Source organism: Coturnix japonica, chromosome 5 (assembly GCF_054131305.1).
Source record: "Coturnix japonica strain WE chromosome 5, WE-NBRP24, whole genome shotgun sequence".
Lineage (NCBI taxonomy): Eukaryota > Metazoa > Chordata > Aves > Galliformes > Phasianidae > Coturnix > Coturnix japonica.
The window spans coordinates 15,539,241-15,559,857 of record NC_140667.1 but is presented as its reverse complement, the minus strand read 5'-3'; the positions used below and the strand labels follow the sequence as shown (position 1 = coordinate 15,559,857).

The window sequence follows — 20,617 nt, the reverse complement described above, 5'->3', positions numbered from 1 at the left end:
TTTCTTTAAATTTTCCAATTGGCAGCCCTGTTCACGGAGAAGTTTAAGTTTGTATCTAGAGAAATTGGATCACCAAAAAGTTCTCCCAAGCTTTGCCTGAAGTCATGTGTGATGTCATGCTCTGAACCACTGATTCCCGAAATGAGACAGACATTAAGTAAATAAGGCAGTACCTGACCCAGAGTATTGTCTTACCCTCGCTTAGCCTGGTGGGATAGCATGGCATAGCGGGCAGTTGGTTGGTTAGGCCAAAGAGAGTAATGAGTAAAGATGAGGTGACTATGCATAATTTAAATTAAGCTCTTCAGATTGGGCTGCAGTTTTGAAAATAAGAAATTGCTTAGCTGTTCTGACATGTCTGTTATCATCTGTGACTTCCAGCTTTTGGGGCAGGTGGAGATGCACTGCTACTGTGAAATGCAGCACTCTTACTAGTCATATACAGTTATGAAACTACAGTAAAGTCGGCACATTTCTAAAGACCAGACTGCAGATATTTCCTAAGAATGTAAATTATTTCTGCAAAGATCATTAACAATTTACAATTTAGACTCTTAAACCTGAAAAAATTCAGCATCAGTGTAACTTGTTTTGGTCTTCATCCTCCCTCTGTCATGTTATTCCCCTCTCTCCAAGGGAAATCTTTTTTCTTCTTCCCACTATCCCATGGTAACATGGACTGCTGATCGTGTTTTATTTTGCAGAGTCCTGTCCTGCAGTATCTTTATTATCTTGCACAAATACCCATTGCCATGTCTCCGCTTAGTAATAACAGCCTATTCCTGGAGTACTCAAAAAATCCACTACGGGAATTTCTACACAAGGGACTTCACGTCTCTCTCTCTACAGATGATCCTATGCAATTTCATTACACAAAGGTAAGAATTACAAAACTCACTTGTCTTTTGAAATTGGCAACAGGACTGCGTAGGCCCAGGATGACCTGAAATCTGTTTTATACAGTTGCTTAGGATGTAAAGTTTTGTGTCCTTTAGTCACTGCATTCATTATTCTTCCTCATTCTCAGTCTGCGACTCACTATGAAGTTTCATTGGGAAATGTCGGACTTCCTAATCATGTTTCTTTTGTACTCCTGCCTCTCCAGTGTTGGCTGTTGTAGTATAGAGCAAAGGATGAGGCTGGAGGGAGGTTTCAGTCTTCATAAACAAACAGTCCTCCAGGTCTTCCTCCAGGAAACTCATTTCCTTACTAATAAATGTGGGGAATCACATTACAAAAATACCACTGAGCTGTTTGCTCAGTGAACTGAAATTGACTCCTGCCTTGGTGTAGCCTGGCAGGACAGAAATACCTGACCACTGCTTGCAACAGCGCCTTGATTTTGTGATCAGCACTGACATTAGACATGCACAGCAGCCCATCCCTTGCTCAGATGCCTGAGTTCTGAGGATGAGCCAAGTTCTGCTGTGCTTTGCCCAGGCTTGTCCGTGATGTGCCTTAGCTAGAAAAGAGAGCTCTGGTGGGGGCTTTCTCCATGGAATGGCACCTGAATTACACGTAGCATGGACATCCTCAGCTGTGACAGCCCTCTAGAGTCAGACCCAACAGCCTTCTTGTAGGGGAGGTCAGAAGTGAGAAATTGCCCTGCTGTCTGTCTACGTAACGTGTCCATTTAAGATATAAGACAGGGTTTTCCAAGGTGTCTAAAACCCTGAGATCTCATTTGTAACTGTGTAATAAATGCCTCTGAAGATACAGAATGCAGGCGGCAATCTCCTAGGCTGAGATAACTGGATACCCTGTATCTATCAATTATTTATGGCACCCTTCAGAAACTAGAAGCAAACAGTCCTTTTCATTAGTAACAGCAATGTTAACTCTGAAGCCTCTAAGTTTTCACAGCTATCTAAACAGCATGTATAAATTCCTTAATTAGTAACGAGTACATGTCCACATTTACACCTTACTTATATATAGCTTGACACTAAACATATTTTGGTGATACAGGAAGCACTCATGGAGGAATATGCTATTGCAGCCCAGGTGTGGAAACTAAGTACCTGTGACTTATGTGAAATAGCAAGAAACAGTGTGTTACAGAGTGGTTTGTCTGATAAGGTAAGTGGGGCTGAAAAGCTTTCCTTTGTGGTGAATGTTAGGGCGAGTAGAAAGAGAGAAGCCAGCAGTCTGGATATTGGAAAGGAGGTCTGTCTCTGTTCCCTGAACACTTGCAAAAGACCTGCTATGCCTCACATTAGAAAAGTAGTAGTTACATTTTCCTTGTTAGTTTTAATTTGGAATTCCCCACTTGTGCAGAGACCAGGTACCTTTTTATACTCATTTATCCCTCCACTACCAAATCTTTAATCCTCTGGAAGGTTTCCCTCTGCCAGTAATTTTATGTCTTGCAATAAGTAAAACAATCTGCCTGTCATTAAGCAAGACATGCTTTTAATCAGCAAGAACTAATTACTACAAAAAGTGTTACATTTAGATATGTAGTCAGAATTCATGATTTCTTTTCCTACACTTGCACAGCATGCTAAGATCTGTTGTAGAGCACCCTCTCTTCTGACTCCCTTTCAAACATTCAAGAAACACAAAGGGGCTTTTCATGTACATTGTTTTGTTTCTTGCACTATTCTCTAGAGACAACTTTCCTCAAGCAAACTTCTAACTAACAAAAGAAACCTAAGTCTCTTTTTTGACCTCTCCTTTGAAAGATGTAGTAGTGAAGAGGGAATGATAGCACAAGGATTTATATTGACCTTACAATCTCCAGAGAGGCAATTAAGACCCTGATGTAAAGGTCAATGGCCAGCTGGCTAAAGTTGCTCTGTTCATTTGCAATAGACTAATTCAACTGTATATTCAGTTATATAATAAATGAAAAGCATCTGAACTGAATTCTTCCTTTATGTTTAATCCTGTTCACAGGAAAAACAGAAATTCTTAGGGGTTAACTACTGTAAAGAAGGGCCAGAGGGAAATGACATTCGTAAGACAAATGTTGCACAGATCCGGATGGCCTTCAGGTACGAGACACTGTGCAATGAACTGAGTTTCCTGTTTGATGCTATGAGAACAGATGAGATTTCTACACTGTCCAAGTAGTTACAAACTCAAACCACAGCGTTTCACTCCCAAGCAGAATGAGATGCTAATTAGCATCACATCATCTGTTGCTGATGCTACAAAGAAATAACTGAACATTATGGAGAAAAATAGAGTATCTATGAGAGGTAAACAGCATTTGCTGTTATCTTTGCTGCATTATTCTCATTGCAAAAATGCCAGTTTCTACAAACAGTAGGCTTTGTAAGACCGCTGTAAATATTATATGCGAAACTCAGAATCATGTGTTATTTGTTTCATATTGTCTTTAATGTGCCCTACACTGTAGCTTGCAAAACTATATAGAGATTATTCATAATGCATCTGTAAGATGCATTTTAGGATACTGCAGAAACTGAAAGAATACACACCTGTATTTGTCCTGCCAGTCTCACAGCAATCTTGACATTTACCACTTGGATGTTTAACCCTTTATTCACTAGCAGCTGGTACAGGGTGTGTAATTTTGAGGCTGCCCTCACATTCTGAAAGGTGTCCTGACCTGATTTTTACCTTAACATTTCAGCAGTTAAACTGGAAAACAAGAAAACTCAAAATATAGTAGTCACATTTAATGACTGTTTATTTACTTCCTGTTGTAGGATGGCTGCAAATAACAGCAGACTAAAGGTTTTTAATTTTAATATGTAGAAAACACAGTGTCAAAATCATCGCTATTGTACACTGTAATAACAAGTGTAATTACATTATGAAAGCTCTGCACTGTTGGTGAAGAACATGTTTTTTATTGCTTTTGAATCAGAGTATGTTGGTACGCATATTTAATTCATAATTATTTGGAAACTTACGCAGGTAATTCTGGTTGCATGTAAAGAGAAATTTTGTACTTGAACAAAGGAAGTGTTCTTATGAATCAGCGGTAGGAACTGCAGACCTGGGATCTGGTCCTACTTCTGATGGCTTTTTACAAATTTGCGTTACTTTGTATTTTAGTCAATGACAGAGATGAGTGAGAAGTCACAAACTGTCTATTTATACAGAAGCTAGCCCACTTGAAATAGGTAATTTTTACTCATTTTATGTTAAAGCTTTTTATTTATGATGGAGCACATAGTAAAATAGAGCTACTGTAGTATTTTTCACTGTACTTTTTTTTTTTCCCCAAATCTGAATACCCTTCTTAAGACAAACTATTACTTCACTCAGAAAGGAGTAAAAGTAATAAAAATCATATGAGTGTATCTTCATATTGTAGAACCTGTAGGTAGCTTCATGCAAAAAAAAAAAAAAAAAAGACAACTTGAAAGCTTATAGACAAGCAGAGAGTACCAATGCTTCTAAGTCCAAAATGGAAGGCATTAACCTGAAGGACTACATGAAGGCCTAAGAGAGGATGGTGAGCCACCTGCAGAGAGGTTACGAGTCTCAGAACAGAATAAATGCAGAATTAAAGTATAAAAAAACAAATAACAAATGCTAGCCAATTAAATTTCATGCCACTTAGGTTTCTTAGGTCAGGCTCCTGTCCTGGATACCTACATCCATCTTTTCAGAAGTTGACCAGGTCTCACTTCCCCTTGTAAATGCAGAAGAAAGGAGCACTGATGATATCACCAGTACTAGACACCCCAGTAATGGCATAAACGTATGTATTAACTGAAGACAAACACTCTTTAGGGTGTAGGATCACAGAATCACACAGAATGACCCAGGTTGGAAGGGACCTCAAGGATCATGAAGTTCCAACCCCCCTGCCTGGCAGGGCCACCAAACTTCCACATTTACTAGATCAGGTAGGAGCAGAAAGCAGTACCTGCAGGGACAATTATTTCTAACATACCTGCTGTCCTGAATGGTGGCTGCATGAAGGACGAATTCCCTATTATCACCTACAGCTGTGCAGCCATGAAAGAGCCCCATAAGAAATTAACCTGAAAAAAGACCTTAGGAAATAGCCTGGAAGTACAGCTTCTATAGGGAGCCCTGGAGCACAGGAACAGACTGCTGGCCATCCAGGAAACTGCAGTGCTCACAAGGCTAGGGGAGGAATTCTGATCAAGGTTGCAGAGATATGGTGGGAGACCTGCTGTCAGCTCTTCAGCCATCTAGCTTTATGTCCGCAGTGTTCAACTAGTGCCATTTTTGACATTCCTAGTGCAGCTAGAAATCCTGTGAACCAGTGCTATACTGCTCAGCTGTAACATAAAGTTGTTCTAGGGTCATAGGCAACAACACCTATTAGCCTCACTGTTAGAGAAGTTCATATGATGCATTATCAGGAGAGTAATTTTCTTCCAATGGCTTGGAAAGAGTGGTTCCAACCTTTTGACTACATAAAATGGAGAAGTGTTCTCTTCATTAGTGCAGCTTCCTAATAAGTTTCTACAAACAGTGTAATTTACCTCAGCATCTCTATCCAGTCTGAGTAAGTAACGTTCTTTTGAGAATTTTACTTTTAAGTATTTTTGATCTCATAACCATTGCTTTACTTGGGCTGTTTCACCTGTGGATTGCCATTAGCGCGTCTCTTGTTTGTCATTTATATTTCCTAGTTTTTATTGACAGTATAACAAACTTTGGTATGTTTAATACCTTTTCACCTTCCTTTACCTTAAGAACATCAAGTTCTAACATGTTGGTAGCTCTCTCAAAAAACAAAATTGAAAAAAATCACCACCCAACACCCCAAAAACAAACAATAAAGCAAAACCAAAATTAGCAAAATGGAACAATTTAAATCTTTGTTATTAGAAGAGAGTAATCTGGGTTTTAACAACACTACCAGACAAGTGACCATTAGCACAAATTCTCTTTGCAGTGCATCCCTTGTTGCTGCTTTTAACAACACATTGAGCTAAGCGTTATATTTAGGGAAACAGAGCCATATCCTTCCAAGGTTCCATTGCTGCATCTCTTTTTTGCTCGTCTTTTAATTATGCAAATGTTACTGATTCTCAGGGTCAGTCCCAGAACTGAGCTTTTTTAAGTTGCAATTTTGTTTTAATGGCTGTTTCAAACAACCTTGCAGTCTTAAAATATGCACGTAAGGACACATCCAGTGTTGGAATTGTTACTGTCATCTGAATTAAACATTGTGCATGTTTACTCAAGTGCAAGATTGGGCAAATCGCTGTTCTTATATTCCCAGACCATGTTAAGATCTGACTGGGCTATACAGTTTGTTTTGCTTACACAGAAAAAGAAGGGGACTAGAAGAGCATCACTGAAGGTGGTGATTCAGTGGTGGCTGGGAGGAATGCTTCAGAATGGCAGAGTATTGTATTTCCTCATCACTGCACCAGTGTCAATATTCAAATGTTATTCAAGACTTCCTTAAACCTGAGTAGTTCAGAGCGTTTTACTCATTCACCTGAAATGGTTAATTATGCTTCTAGATGTTTCAAACATATCAATTTGAGCCATTTCTAGTGATGCTCTTCCATTCTCCTACAGTACTGTAGCAAACTTAAGGCGCTTACTCTGCTACTGGGTAACACAGATTGTTCCTCACACCAGACCTGTCTTACCTTCTCATGTATGGCACTGTTCTTCACTTGTGGCTAAATCTTTCTATTCTAGTTGCCTAGTTAACACATCAGCCTGAAAAAAGGTGGAGAGGGGTGTCTGTAAAAAGATGCTTTTTCCTTCTGTGCCTGGGTTAAATAATGTTTATCTTTGGCTCTTGTAGAAGCATAAAATATTACACAAATAAATTATAAAGAATGTAATACGATTTTTGTGTGTGGATGCCTCTCAATAAAACTGTAGCTGCTCTCAAGTCTCTGTGTTTAAAGAAAGCTAAAAAACTGCAATAACTGTTAGCATTACAGAAGATTAAACTAAAATTAGGGATTAATATAGCATAAGAACTGAAGAAACACTGGAGATAGACAAAATAAGCATTATTAAATAATGCGAGGAAAAAGTTTAACAAACTTCAAGTGACTTGGTGTTAATGAAACCCAACTGTGCTGCTTCGCACCATGTGAATACCTGACACTAAGTCCTGCAGTGAAACTGTAGTGTAGGACTGCCCACCCTGTACCTTCATTAACAACTCATCCCAAGCAGAAACTTGAGCAGGGCCTGCTGCAACTCTTGCTGATATTGGAGCCTCCTCTTGATGTTGTACTTGTAGACAAAACACTTGAATTTGGGAACAGGAAAGCACTTCTGACACCACAGTTGAAACAACTCAAGCAGTACACAGAACAGCTTTATCTAAAGAAATGTAGCACTAACCTAAGAAGCCTATAATCAGTGACAAATTGAAACAGTTGATATTAACATAAACATTTTGCTGCAGCAAAGATGACTTTTGAGGAGAAGAGTTTAACATGGACTACTTTCTTTAGTAGAAAATAAAGATATAATGTTTCTCTCTGTACAGACCCTTAATTTCACACAGGCTGGCATGCATGAAGCACAAGAGCAGCTATTTAGGAAGATGTGTAACTAAAGAAGGTGTGTTTGTCCCTCATATGACTCAAAGCACTAAATACCAATCTTAGGCATCTTTGACAGCAATCTACGTAATAGCAAGCAAAGAACATTACTGCTGCGTTAATCACGGCTAAGAACTACCTCCCACAGGAAAAATCTTTTTTTTTAAGGTCTAGTAAGTCATGTTGGAACCACGTTACTATGGAAGCACCTTGTTCCACATACAGCCCAATTCCAGAAGGGGAAGTTCCCAGCTAACCTGAGCCTCATTCCCCGAAGTACTCTGAATGTCTAAATATAATGATTAATGCTTTGAACCAAAGGACAGTGCTCATTTAATTATCTGTTGAATAGTATTCTTCACCAGACTCACAATGGGCCAAGTTTTTATTGACATTCTCAACCAGACACCTATAGATATAAAAAAGGCCTTTGGGCCTGTGAAGCTTGTGCTCAGAGTTCAATATTTTAACCCCAACAGCTAGGTCACCATGGTGAGTAAAAGTAAGCATTCACCTATTAATTAATGGCTGTACGGGCATGTCAGATAAGGCAGAAATAAAGAACTTGCTTCATCAGTTACAGATGTAACCTTCATAGGAATAAGGGCAGTTTAGAGCAAAATGTATATGCAAAATGTGTACGTGGTGATGGTAGACTGGTGTTGCTGGAAAAGAACGCTGTACCATCCAGGTTAGTTTCAGAGGAACAGGAAATAAATCAGTCTTGAAAGTAAGTTGCTGTATGATAAACTGGAGGCTTAAGAAACCAAACATTTGAAGAGATGATGATTTAAAAAAGAGATGTGTATTTAGAGGACATAGAATTGAACGTATGTGCAGTATCAAGAGTTGAGGCCAGACAGTTCCCAAGTACATCTAACATTTCTAAGACACACTGTGGAGGTTTCTGTGCCAGGATTCGGTGGGACACAAAGAGTTTCATACCTACAGCACAGACATCGCAGAGCCTGCCTGCTGTTTCCAAAATGATGATGAGTATAAAATCCTGTACAGAATGATCTTCAGAAAGAAAGATATACAAATTAAATATGCCACTGGATATTATACTGATTTGGTGTCTCATCTTAAAGCACAGTAAACAGAAATGCTTGTTAATTCCTCAAGCACACCTACCTCTTGGTGCCTCTGTCACGTGGTAAGTTCTGACACTTTCAATTTCCTCATCTGTTAGTGGATTTCTCATCTGCCTTCCAAGGATGACAAACCTAGTAACTAGGCAGAGGAGACAATTCCATTAATGACACTTCAACTCTTGCAGAAAAACAAAACAAACAACAAGCAGGGAAAATACAGCACAATTTTCCATCAATGGCATTTTTAAGTTTTAAAATATCAGAAACACAATGGAATAACTTGTATAAAAAGGAAATGACCTGCCCTAAAAAAATAACAAAAAATCCTCTCCCCCCAATAGTGCACAGTGTTGTCCTTTTGAGACACAGAGTTCCTTGTGTCCATCACTGCAGAATGCTCCAGTTTATTTATTTAGAGAAAAAAAAAACTGTATTGAGAAAAAGAAAAATCAGAGCGTGTCTTTATGCTGAGATACATTTAAGCTGCCTTCCTGATACCACACTTCTAAGTTCAAGAGCTTCAGACTCACAGAGACATTTAACCATACCATCTGCACAATGGAACTGCATTGAGATTATCCTTATACAGACAACTGTGGCATTAAGGCTGTGAGGCTCCTCAAGCTTGAAAGACTACCGTATTTCTTTCAAAGTAACTTTATTGCACAATTCACACATTAATTTTAGTATACCAAAATGTCCTTAGCTATTAATACAATCTGCAATGCTTAAATTACAATTTCACTTTAAGTCTGTAAGAAATCTCCACTTTAGTACAAGAGATCAGTTTTAATGCCCCCCACCAAAAGTTATTCACAGTGATCCCCATGTGAAGGTCTAGCTCCTGGAACCCACTGCCATGCCCCCTCTGCTGGGATTCCCTTCCTGAAACTGTTTGCCAAACGTAATAGTTCAGACTAGGAAACACCGCCTGGACCAAATTACTGGGTTTTCAGTGTTACGGTATCTACTGTCCCATATAACATACAGTACATTTTACAAGGCACACATTACCTACATCACAACCACGTGACTCATACGCAACTTAATTAAAAAAGCTGTACAGAATACAAAGTTTACTTTTCACTATTTAATTAATTTTTGCATTGCTTTATATCGTATTTGCAAGTGTCATTGTGCTACAATTTGTTTGCGTTAATTACAAAATTACATTTTACTAGTAAGTTCATGTAAATTCTCAGCAGAAAGTCAACTTATAAAAGCTCAGAAGTACAATTTTCAAAAGACTTGAAAAATAAAGTTAGCTTGAAGCATATTTAGATGCTTTTTCTGTTCCAGAAATATAAAAAACACCTTAGAAACTCCAGTGTTCTGAATACGGATTAATACAAGCTCAGAAAGCAAAGTGGAACCAAACCGGTGTGTGATGAAGAATATTTGCAAGTATTTGAGTGGAAAATCCCTGACCATTACTGGTTTCCAGCCCAACCAAGCAGTCTGTACATCTGAATATCTCACTGACATCAAAAGATTAACAAAGGGAAAAAAAAATAGCTCTCAACTATATACATTCATAAATTAATTTTCAAACCATTAAACAGAGATTTACACATTTTGCTATCTTGGCTTTTAGATGATACAATAAGAGTACTTTGCTTATCTGTCTTAATGTCATAAATTTGACAACTGTGTCACAAGGCAAGCTCAAATGAGTGCCATCTGCTGTTAGCAAGAAATAAAATAGAGAAATTCCTAAGATTTGGTCACTGATGTGATTAAGTCATTCTGTAGCAGCCAATTAAAACAAATAACCTAAACATGCATATCCATGTGTGCACGAGCCTTTTAGGTGAGAATAATTCCCTGACAAAAGGCCTAAGTCTTATAGCATCATCAAATTTAAACAAGTATTGCAATTAAAGATCCAGTCTTAAAGTAAGCAACATTGATGCCGATATGCCCTAAAATGATACACTGGAATATTTCTCACTCAACAGCCTCAAGATAAAAAGAGTAGTCTCTGTTAATATCAAAAATATATATATTCATTCTCTACAATAGCAGTCGGTTTCCACAATGTTAAGGAAGCCAAAAGGCTTCTGAATAATAATAATAATAACTAGACTACTTGTTTTAGACTACCTCAACTCAGCTCTTCCAAGACTCACCTCTGCTAGACAAATACACTGCTGTGCTCTGCTTCGATGTCCCTTTTCACGTGTCTAACTCGATGAAGTCAAGTAATGTAACAACTGTTATCCAAGCAGAAGTTTCTCTCTGCTATATAACAGCATGTTGCACTTGTAGAGATACAGCACAGCACGTTAGATTATCACCTTGCCTTCCTTAGTATTTCTCACTTCACTGCTTTGAAACCACCCAGGAAGCAAATAAAACCACAACACCAGGCTAAACTACAACTGAACTGCTAATGTGAATAAAGACACTCCTTCAGATACGCCGGATGCTTAACAATAATTCCGGCTGTTCCTGATCAAAAACTATAGGAAGAGATTTACTTTTTTAGGATTGTCTGTGAAACTGTTTAATGGTTTCAAGCTAATGAGACCATGCTAAACATCAAATTGAAACAGAGATTACCTAGTTAGAATAGAGGAAAATGCACAAGTACATTTACAAAGATGTCTACGGCCTCCCAAACAGATTTAAATTATTAATACTAAAACTTGTAGCAGATTGAAATGAAATCATTATCTGTAAACACTAAACGATGCAGTAATTGGCAAACTGAAGAATAGGTAGTCCTTTCAAGTTTCAGCAGTAAAATTTCAAACAAGTAATAACTAGCCTAACTCATCTTCATTCATGCTTGTCATGAATCTAAAACGGACCGCTGTTAAGGATAAGTCTGCTGAGGTCAATCCATCTGGATGGTGCACACCTCTTGCAGCAGTACACTGTGATGTTCAAACAGCAGTTAGCAGCTGGAGCTGCACTATTGTAAAATAGCTTCATCTAGTAGTCAGAATGTTAAGATCCAAAGTTATTGTTAAAATAACCTCTGTAAATGTTTAAAGGTTTCACTGAAAGTACACGTTAAGACTGCACACACATATACTGGCTCACATACCATGTGTCTTACAAGTGTAACACAGATTCACAGCAGCCAAGAAGACTTAAGAGAGAGACTATGGATGAATGACAAGAGGTAAAACCAGGCGTTGGTGACAACAAAAGCTTCAAGTGCTTCTACTCTTGTCAGCTTGTTGGTCAGTGTCAGGGCCTCAGAGGCTGGCCCACCTCATCTACCATGTTAAGGATGTAAGTTGCGATATCATCCTCTGTAGGCGCATCTGAAACCACCCAAGAATCACCTGCCCCAGTTACTTGGCGACGGCAGACAGGACAGCTCCTGTGACGATCACTCCTGTCAGAAAGCCAGAGAAATAAGCATTTTTCATTTGTGATCTCTTTCTGGCCAAAAAAAAAAAGCCCCCACTTAAATGAACACCACCAACAAATCTCATACAGAACCAACAACCCAGTGAGAACTTCAACCATCACGTTGATTGGATGAGACCTCTGGAATCCTTTTTTTGTTTCAAATCTTTCTTATGAGGGAGACTGGCCAACAAATCTAAATGCAGCTCTAGTTTTTGAGTAATAAATTTGTTTGTTCTTCAGTTACTCAGGAACAAGTGTGCTCAGATTAAACAGCATATATCTAGTCACCTGCCAGAAGGTTTAAATTGAAAACTATGGACTAAATTCCAGACTCTTCCTATCTTTACATATTCAGCTGAGGTGCTTCAGAAACCAGTCCCCATAAGTTTTCTCTACAGATAGAAAGAAGAACCCTTTTCCTGGGTAGTCAGCCCACTGAAGTTCAGAGACCCATCACCTCCCCCCACTAACTCAGGTGTCCAAAGCAATTATGCCTCTAAGCCGGTGGACTCTGTTACACGTCCAAGTTAAAAAGAGACAAACTTAAGAGACTGCACACTAGAAAGAAATGGTATAACTGGAACTTAGTTCAGCTGATGCATCAGCCACAGTAGAATATAAACTACTCTTAATCAAGATAGTTAAGCTAAGCTTTGCAATGCTGATAGATATTAAAGCATTTTCCTAGAAAAGACAGATGAGTGACTACTCACAGATCTACTCATTTTTGCTGTTTTTCCTTATGCAAGCATGGTATTACAAAAGTAACTTACTTGATAAGCCTCTTAGAAAGCCACTAAACAAAACTCTTGCGTGTTATATGAATTAAATGTAATATCATTTGCGCTAACTAATCAAAAATGCCTAACAAAAAAAACCCATATTTAATGCTAAACTCCCAGAACACTACAAAACCCCTGTAGGTCTTCTGTGTGGCCAGTGGAGAGAGCTGCTCTCCTACAGAAAGCATATTCTGTTTCCCGACTGATGTGTCAGACATATGTAGAAGCTGAAAAGCTGTTTGGTTGAAGAATGAAGCTCAGCATGTGTTGTAAAAGATGTTACACATAAATTTCAAGGTGTTGCTATTAAGAAGAAACATTTTCCTAGAGAATCTCTGATACATTTAAGTCAGCAAATTGTGCAGCTGCTTCAAATAAAAGCAGAACATATGGGACAACATCCCTTTGATAGGAATTCTTCCCCATTAACAAGACAGCCCAACCTGCCTTCACATTTGCATGCTAACTACTGATTTTTTTTCTCCAAAAAGCAGCTTTTTGAGACGTTGTGAAGCAGAACAGGCCAGTATCGGCACGTTTCCTTTGCTTTCCAAGCAAAATTACAATGATCTGTAATTAATTTTTAAATTGTTCACCAACTAAGGAATCTATCAGACCAGAATGAAACAAGTCTGATAGACAATGCACACTATTAAATGATAAAAGTAACCTTTAATATTTATTACCATTTATCAATGCACTTCTGGCAGAAACTGTGAGCGCACGGCAAGATCAAATCAACACGTCCATCCATGCAAATGCAACATTCATCTTCATCTGTTGGCTGCTTAATCCTGCAGAAGAGAAGGCAGTGTTTTCTATCAGACAGGTAAGTTTTGTGTTTGTGCCCCAGTAACAATACTAGTCACTACATTTCGCATCAAAATTACTGACGGACAGGCTGAAATGCCTGTACTTATCCTCAATGATGATGTAATTCTTTGGATGGAGCAGTTATGTCATCCCAGCCCACGTCAGCAGACGTAGCCTTGAGCTACTAGTAAACAGCAGCAACTGAACTAGACTAAGTTAGAATATGCCATTTATTTTTTTGGTCATCTTTTGGTGTTACAAAGGGTTACGCAAATTACTTTCCATTCCAACAAAGGAACTGTAAGTTGTAGCTATGACAAAGCACAGGACTGAGCCAAAGAACAGAAACACTGTTTACACTAAAGGCAGGACAGGACACGAATCTGCCTTCCTTTCACAGACTGTGAAGCTGAAGTATTTCAGAACCAGCTTTATCTGACTGGCTTATATCCTAGAAAACACGACAAAAGTATGAATCTTAACAGAACTCATCACTATAATGCATGCTTGCTAATTTCACATGCCATCAAAATGCCAAGAGAAAACTATTCATTGGATAGAAAAGGTTAGTTTTAGCTTGCAATACACTCCCCACGATTGTTCCTACAGATTAAGATTCTCACCCAAGCTGGTTTTCCAGTTAAGCTTCCAGGTGTTCTTGGGACAGAGGGGAGTTCAAAACTTAAATCCCTCACTGGGATGGACATTTACATTTTATCCATCTGCAACTTCTTCAAGTAACAGATACCTGTATCTCAAGTTCATAACACTAGTACCTTAAACATTTGCACCAACAAGACTTCTCAAGTGTGAGAAGGTACACCAGATCCTCAGCTTCCACTGACCTGGACACGTAAATATTAATGCATTTACAATCATGTTTGACAGATGGCAGCAAAGGGGCACTCAGACAAAATGGTGTCTGACACGGAAGTGAAGATGAAGCAAAGGTGTGCCACTGAATTCCTCCAGATGGAAAAAATGACACCCACTGACATTCATCAACGCTGCTAAACATTTATGGGGACCAAACAGTGGATGTGAGCACAGCGATGTGGTGGGTAGTGTGTTTCAGGAGTGGTGACAGTGACGTAAAAGACAAGCCAAGTCCCAGATGGCCATGCACAGCTGTCAAGCCACAATAGTAAAAGAATCTCAATCTGCTTTTCAGTGCAAATCTGCTAATGCTGGTGGCAGTGTAGAAAACTGTTTTGTAGCTGAGAATTTGCTCTGTCAAAAAGTTATTGTGGTCTTTGTAGTTTCTAAGGAAATAAATATGAGGCGTTAGTTTCCGGGCGAAACATGTAAGAGTGACAAAGTAAGGAAATGCTTGTCTCCCCATTATCAGAAGGCAGAAAAAAGCAGTTAAGGATATTTTGGAATAGGAAGTAGATGTTCCGCAGAAATGAGGTATTATTCCAGGGGAAGAAGTTCAGATAAGAAGAAGAATGAAACAGATAATAATTGCTATATTTTTGACAGCCAGTTCTCGTAGTGCTGAAGATCGCCTGAGGATTAGCAGAGTTTAGGCAAACTGGAGGATATCACAGACAAACAGACATCCTAGGTGTAACATACTTGGTGTTATAGCCTGTATTTTTCTGAAAGACTTGAAAAGCTTGGATAAAATACAATTGGAAAACACCAGCTCACTAAATTACAGCATGCTGTTATCGTATTAGAAAAGCATGTTCAATTTTTCAGTATTACTACCTCAAAAAAAATGAAGGTTACAAACATCTCCATCTTAAAGTCTGAAAATGAAACTAACCCAGGAAACCTCCTATCTATTCAATGACTTAATTAAAACAGAATTTGTTTTATATAACCGTCTGGGTTGTTGTTATGGTTTGCTTTAAGTGAAAAGCTATTTCTAGATATACACATAAACCAAAACCATTCATATTTGAGAAAGAGCAAAAAATACACTTTCCTCAACATGCCCAAAATTTCCTACCTTATTTTAGCATTTTATTACCTCAGAATAGCTAATAATTAAAGATTACATGTTCCCAAACAAGAGAAACAGGAAATCAAACAAAAAGAGCACATTCTGCAGTCCCCTGACTGAAAAAAAACAACAGTGGGCTCTACGTATTTAATAAGAACAACGCTGACTCTCTTCTCAATCTAACAGCTGGCACGTAACACTCTAAGGAGTGTCAGCAACTCCACCTTCCTTAGGAATGAGTTAGAACGCTGAACCAACTCAGAAAGTTAAAAGTAAGGCACTGCAGTTGCTACAGTTCCACGTAGGGAAAGGGTGAGAAGCTTCTTGCTGTTCAATTCAGTTTGAGTTGAACTTATTGCAGGTGTTGACCCCAGTCTTTTACTCTTCCTCTAGCTAACAAAGCAGGATGTCAACATGTGTGAGACAGTTCACATTTTTCCAGTCTTGCAAGTTAAATTATTACTACAATTGATGAGTTTCTAGTGGCAACAGATGGGAACTTTCACATGCCAAAATGTAGAAGAGGAAGAGAAAGTTTAAGTGGAACAATAACAAAATCTGTTTAAACAAACACTGTCAAAACCTTTAGATTTGTAGCCACAGCTGATTCCATTTCCTTCTGTTTCCTTATTCAGGAGGTTCAACGTATACCATTACTTATTATTAAAACTGACCACTAAAATGATTATTCTGAAAGCTGAGGTACAGCAGCACCAGAAGAATTTCAACAGAGTACACTGCAGTTCTCTTGGTAGATGTGCTACTAATGTTGGTGAGACAGCCTGCACCTGCAAAACACTCTGTCTTGATCACTGAGGTTTCTACATCAGATTTTACACACAACTTTCATGATATTTATGCTGCAACTGTGGTCAGAAATATATCAACGTACCTTCCCATCCATAAGCTGGCCTGGGATGATGACACAGACGTCAAACTCTCAGCAGCTTCTCCAGAAGTACCACTTTGCGCAAGAACCCCTGCTGCTTGACTGGTGATGTCTTTATAAAGCTGAACAAACTGATACAAGTTCAAGATTCTCGAAGCTTCCACAATGCCGCTTGTTTTATTTATCTTAAGAAACAAGAATCGCTCACAGTTATATATCAGACTTTAAATGGAAACTGCTCAAAATTTTTTATGCATTGCAGTTCTAAGGACAGTAGCCACCTAAACTGCAGTCTACTTTGATAAGAATTAACATCTGTAAACACAGCTCTTCTCTGTTTTATTCTCATAAAAGCCATCACACTTAGGACTACATGTCTAGGAGAAGACACTTATGTTCACTGCTCAAATGGATTAAGGTGTAAGCAAGAAGTGACCTAATGCCTAAAAAACATGTTAACCTTAAAGCATGAACAGAATTATCAGCCATTTCACATTTCAGCTTAAAACAGCCTGCAATGGTGGCCGCCTTAATGAAAATTAAAAGCAAACAAACTTGCAAACTCTAAGTTTCAAACAAAGTTTGAGAGTTGGCTTGGCTCTAACTGCATGTTAACAGCGCTCAGTGGCTTCTGGATTGTCTATGGATGTTACCTGATAGGATACAGAGGGGAAAAATCTCCTTATTAGAAAGAGCAAAGTTTTGTCACAGTCTTCAAACTAATAGTTAGATATATAAATATATATAAATACTATAAACTATAATTCAGTTTTGTAAGGAGTGGAGATATATACAGTTATGCTAACTAAACCAATATTGTTTGAAGTTGCTGGCTAACTTCACCCATTATGGACCCAAATTTGTAGTCTGTTGTACTATTTGATTTCCATGTATCAAATAGTACTGGACATGGACTGGTTTGAGTTAGAAGATAATCCTTAAAGATCACCTAATCCATCACCACTGGACTCATTTCACAACTCATTAGATTTGTAATTATCAGGCTGTAAGTGCACCATAGAAAGATAACACTCCTTTAAACTTAGTCATGAAAATGTTTTTGTTAACCTGATTTTCATGGAAATGTAGATTTTAGACTTTATCTGTCACAAGTAATATCCTTGAATACATTGCCTGTCTCAAGTATATCAAAAGAAATATAACAGGTATTGGATTTTACCAGTCCTCAAACACCTTCATACAACCCCTACAACCAAAATAAAACTGTCAGTAATCTTACTTTAGTACAGATGATCCGAACGATCACCTTCCAGAAAGCAGAAGAATCAGAACCAGGCTGCACTTCAAATAACAGATGTTTCTCTTGTCCAGAAGCTAATTTTGCGGTACTGAAATAAAGAAACATCGGTCTAATGTCATGTGCTCTATCTGCAAAGATCAGCAAACTCAGTTACTATAGTATCATCTACTCCTTACCTACCTGCTTTTTCTGTCACTGAAGTCATTTTATTATTAATGCCCAGAGATGTGAAATTTAAGAGTAGTAACCACTTTAACATGTCATTCAACATGAAGCACATCATTCATCTTGCTTTAAACTGTACAGTAAATCTCACAAAACACAAGCATCCTTGTAATTCAAATATACTTTGAAAGTTTATTATAGCAATCACAGTCTTTTCCAATCTAAAAAAAAACCCTACTTCCTTATCATTTACGTAAAACAAGTATGCAATTACCATCACATGCAGACAAGGCAGACTTTGCTATCATATATTAATAAGGAAGTAGTGAAATTCAGGTGCCCCTGTCTTATTTTTTAAGGAACAGAGTCACAGTGGTCTATCCCACAAGAATCAGAACAAACTGCAGCACTTTATGGTACTTTCAGGCTGAAGTAAACACTGCCAAGAAATAAAATCTCAAATAAGAACAGTATTTTGGAGTTAATTACACTGAAATATACTTAAATTTTCTTATGAAACATAAGGAAACATTCCTCCAGATTGATCTACCTAGAAAACAGCTATCTGTTCTTCAAGGTGCAAAAGTCATTTGAACAAGCACGACACTGTATAAAACAATTTCTAAACTGAATACAAACTCACATTACACTGAACAGTAAATTCTACAAAACACCCACAAGCTACAAAACCTCTTTCAGTACATATTTCTTCAGCTCAGCTCATTTACAGGGCTCATAATGCTGCTTTCTACTACAAATGATAGGAAGAAAGGAAGCAGTATGGCATCTTTAGTTGATGGAGAACAGGGGCACAAGGGCGATAGGTGACTTGAGCTAAAGGATATGTTACATGTTTACCTCTTGGGACCTTCTAAGAGCAGAGCAACGCCAGCTGGAAGAAAAGTGACTTTAAGGAGGAGAAATGACTTGGTCTAAATGCAACTATAACCTTTATAAAAACATTAAGATCCAAAATAAATACCTGAAAACCATCTGGCTAGTTCTGGCTTAGAGGAATGCAATGTATGGAAGTGTTTTGTAAAACATGGAAAAAAGAAAACAAATTAACACTTACACGTCATTAAGTTCAGCTACTCTTCCTAGAAACTCTTCATAGGTTAGAAAACCACTTTCTTGAACCAAAGCAGCGTGCTTTGCTACTTTTTCTGGCAACTTGTTCATTACAGTTTGTGTCTGGCTTGAAATCTGTTGACCCATAGTGAAGTTCTTCAGCTCAGTTCCATGGAAAGTTCTCATTCACTTGCAGAATATCTGCTAAAAAGATTGCAGAGGGTGACATCTGAGTGCTCTATGGCTGCTCACCTTTTTGTGTAGGAGTTTAACCACCAGCTAACTAGACTATTCCAGGCTAACACAACCAAATCAGAAACAGAGCCAGCATTTTTCACAAGGTTCCCTACACCTTTTGGTTCTGTAAGACTTCATCTGTTCCTGCTGCTCGTTAGCGTTAAGTGGGGCTAACATTACGATTTCTCTTTGTTTATCGTCTCTGAAGGGGGGAACGCAACCACTTCATTCAGTTTGCGGGGTTTGGTGCTCTACTTTCACGTCCTCAGAGAACTGCTACGGACAGAGGCCTACAGTGCCAACTGCCTGCACAGTAACACCAACCTCACGAACCCAGTAACGCGGTGAGGGCCGCGCTGCAGAGCCCACAGGAGCAGCATTACAAGGGGACAGACCAGCACCCTGAGCCCACCGCCTCACAAGGCGCCCCTCAGGGAAACGGCCGCGCTCGGGCCAGGCCAGGAGGCGGGGCCGCCTCCATCCGCTCTCTCCAAAGGCGGCAGGGCCCGGCCGCTCTCGGCGCCCACCCCGCCGGTTCCCGGTCCCGCCCTTTCCCCCGTTCCTCGGGACGCGGCCGCTGTTCTCACCGCAGCAGCCCCGCATCCTGTCGCTGCCTCCCACGGCACCCGGCGGGGCCGCACCCCGCGGACAGGCACTCAGCGCAGGCGCAGCGGCTCCCGGCGCTCCGCCGTGACGCCGGTGGGCGGAAGGGGGCGCGAGGCCGGGCGCCGTAATAAGGCACTTAAGGACAGAAGTGGTGGAACAGCCCCTAGAGGTCACCTGCATCCCGGTGATTCCAGAAGTGCCGTTCTGTCTGTAATTCAAAGAGGAGCGGTGTTTCCCCTTCCTGCCCACTTGAGTTCGGCACTTCCCACGCCGCGGCAGCTCGTGCTTCCTGCGGGTGGAGGTCAGCGAGCAGCTGTGCTGTGTGCGGGAAGAGGGACGGGCCAGCGGATGGAGCGCCAGGAGTCACCTGTATGGGAACACAGCGCGGCTCTGCGAGCTGACAGCAGTTATAAAGCAAGACATAGACAATCGGGAAGAACTTGTGCTCGGTTTCTGGTAGTACCCGCTGAGGGTTCGGGCTGCCTGACAGCTGGAAGTTCTTCACTAGGAGAGTGGTTAGGCCCTGGAACAGGCTGCCCAGGGAGGTTGTGGATGCCCCGTCCTTGGAGGTGTTCAAGACCAGGTTGGACGGGGCCCTGGGCAACCTGATCTAGTAAAGGTGTATGTTTGGTGGCCCTGCCAGGCAGGGGGGTTGGAACTACATGATCCTTGAGGTCCCTTCCAACCCGGGTCATTGTGTGATTCTGTGGTCTGGGAGTTGAGTAAAGGCTTTCTGTGAGTGAGTGCTCCAGGGGGCTGTAAACCAGTGTCTGGGTGATGAACCAGCCCTTTTTGCACATGGCCAGGCATCACTGTGTGGGTAGGACGAGCGCTGTCCGAGTTTTGAAGGTTAAAGAGATGCTTACATAGTATCACAATGTCTTATTCTACTGCCAAAGTA

General features: G+C 39.7%; 2 protein-coding genes across 27 annotated transcripts in view; one reads left to right on the top strand and one right to left on the bottom strand.

The window, feature by feature from the left end:
• The window catches only part of AMPD3 (adenosine monophosphate deaminase 3), a 28,697-nt gene extending 21,928 nt beyond the window's left edge, over positions 1-6,769 (top strand). For all 5 annotated transcript variants that reach the window (XM_085548501.1, XM_085548502.1, XM_085548500.1 and 2 more), the window contains 3 exons: positions 705-878; positions 1,969-2,079; positions 2,899-6,769. In XM_085548501.1, the coding sequence (XP_085404627.1) occupies positions 705-878; positions 1,969-2,079; positions 2,899-3,075 (462 nt within the window). In that variant the 3' untranslated portion in view covers positions 3,076-6,769. The remainder of the gene's footprint in view (positions 1-704; positions 879-1,968; positions 2,080-2,898) is intronic.
• The window catches only part of RNF141 (ring finger protein 141), a 38,397-nt gene extending 18,364 nt beyond the window's left edge, over positions 1-20,033 (bottom strand). Inside the window, exons 1-8 of one of the 22 annotated variants that reach the window (XR_014946447.1) lie at positions 19,698-19,779; positions 18,878-19,077; positions 17,617-17,725; positions 16,380-16,561; positions 13,410-13,517; positions 11,628-11,924; positions 8,616-8,714; positions 8,268-8,501 (exon numbers count right to left, since the gene is read on the bottom strand). Coding sequence is in view for 12 of the 22 variants with exons in the window: in XM_015863995.3 (XP_015719481.2) it covers positions 8,272-8,501; positions 8,616-8,714; positions 11,872-11,924; positions 13,410-13,517; positions 16,380-16,561; positions 17,617-17,725; positions 18,878-19,059 (963 nt within the window). In the remaining 10 variants the exon portion in view is untranslated. Of the gene's footprint in view, positions 1-8,267; positions 8,502-8,615; positions 8,715-9,216; positions 11,925-13,409; positions 13,518-16,379; positions 16,562-17,616; positions 17,726-18,877; positions 19,078-19,697; positions 19,780-19,890 lie in introns of those variants that run through there. The other 21 variants (XR_014946446.1, XM_015863995.3, XM_015863994.3 and 18 more) reach the window with 21 other exon arrangements.
• Positions 20,034-20,617: the final 584 nt, after the last annotated feature.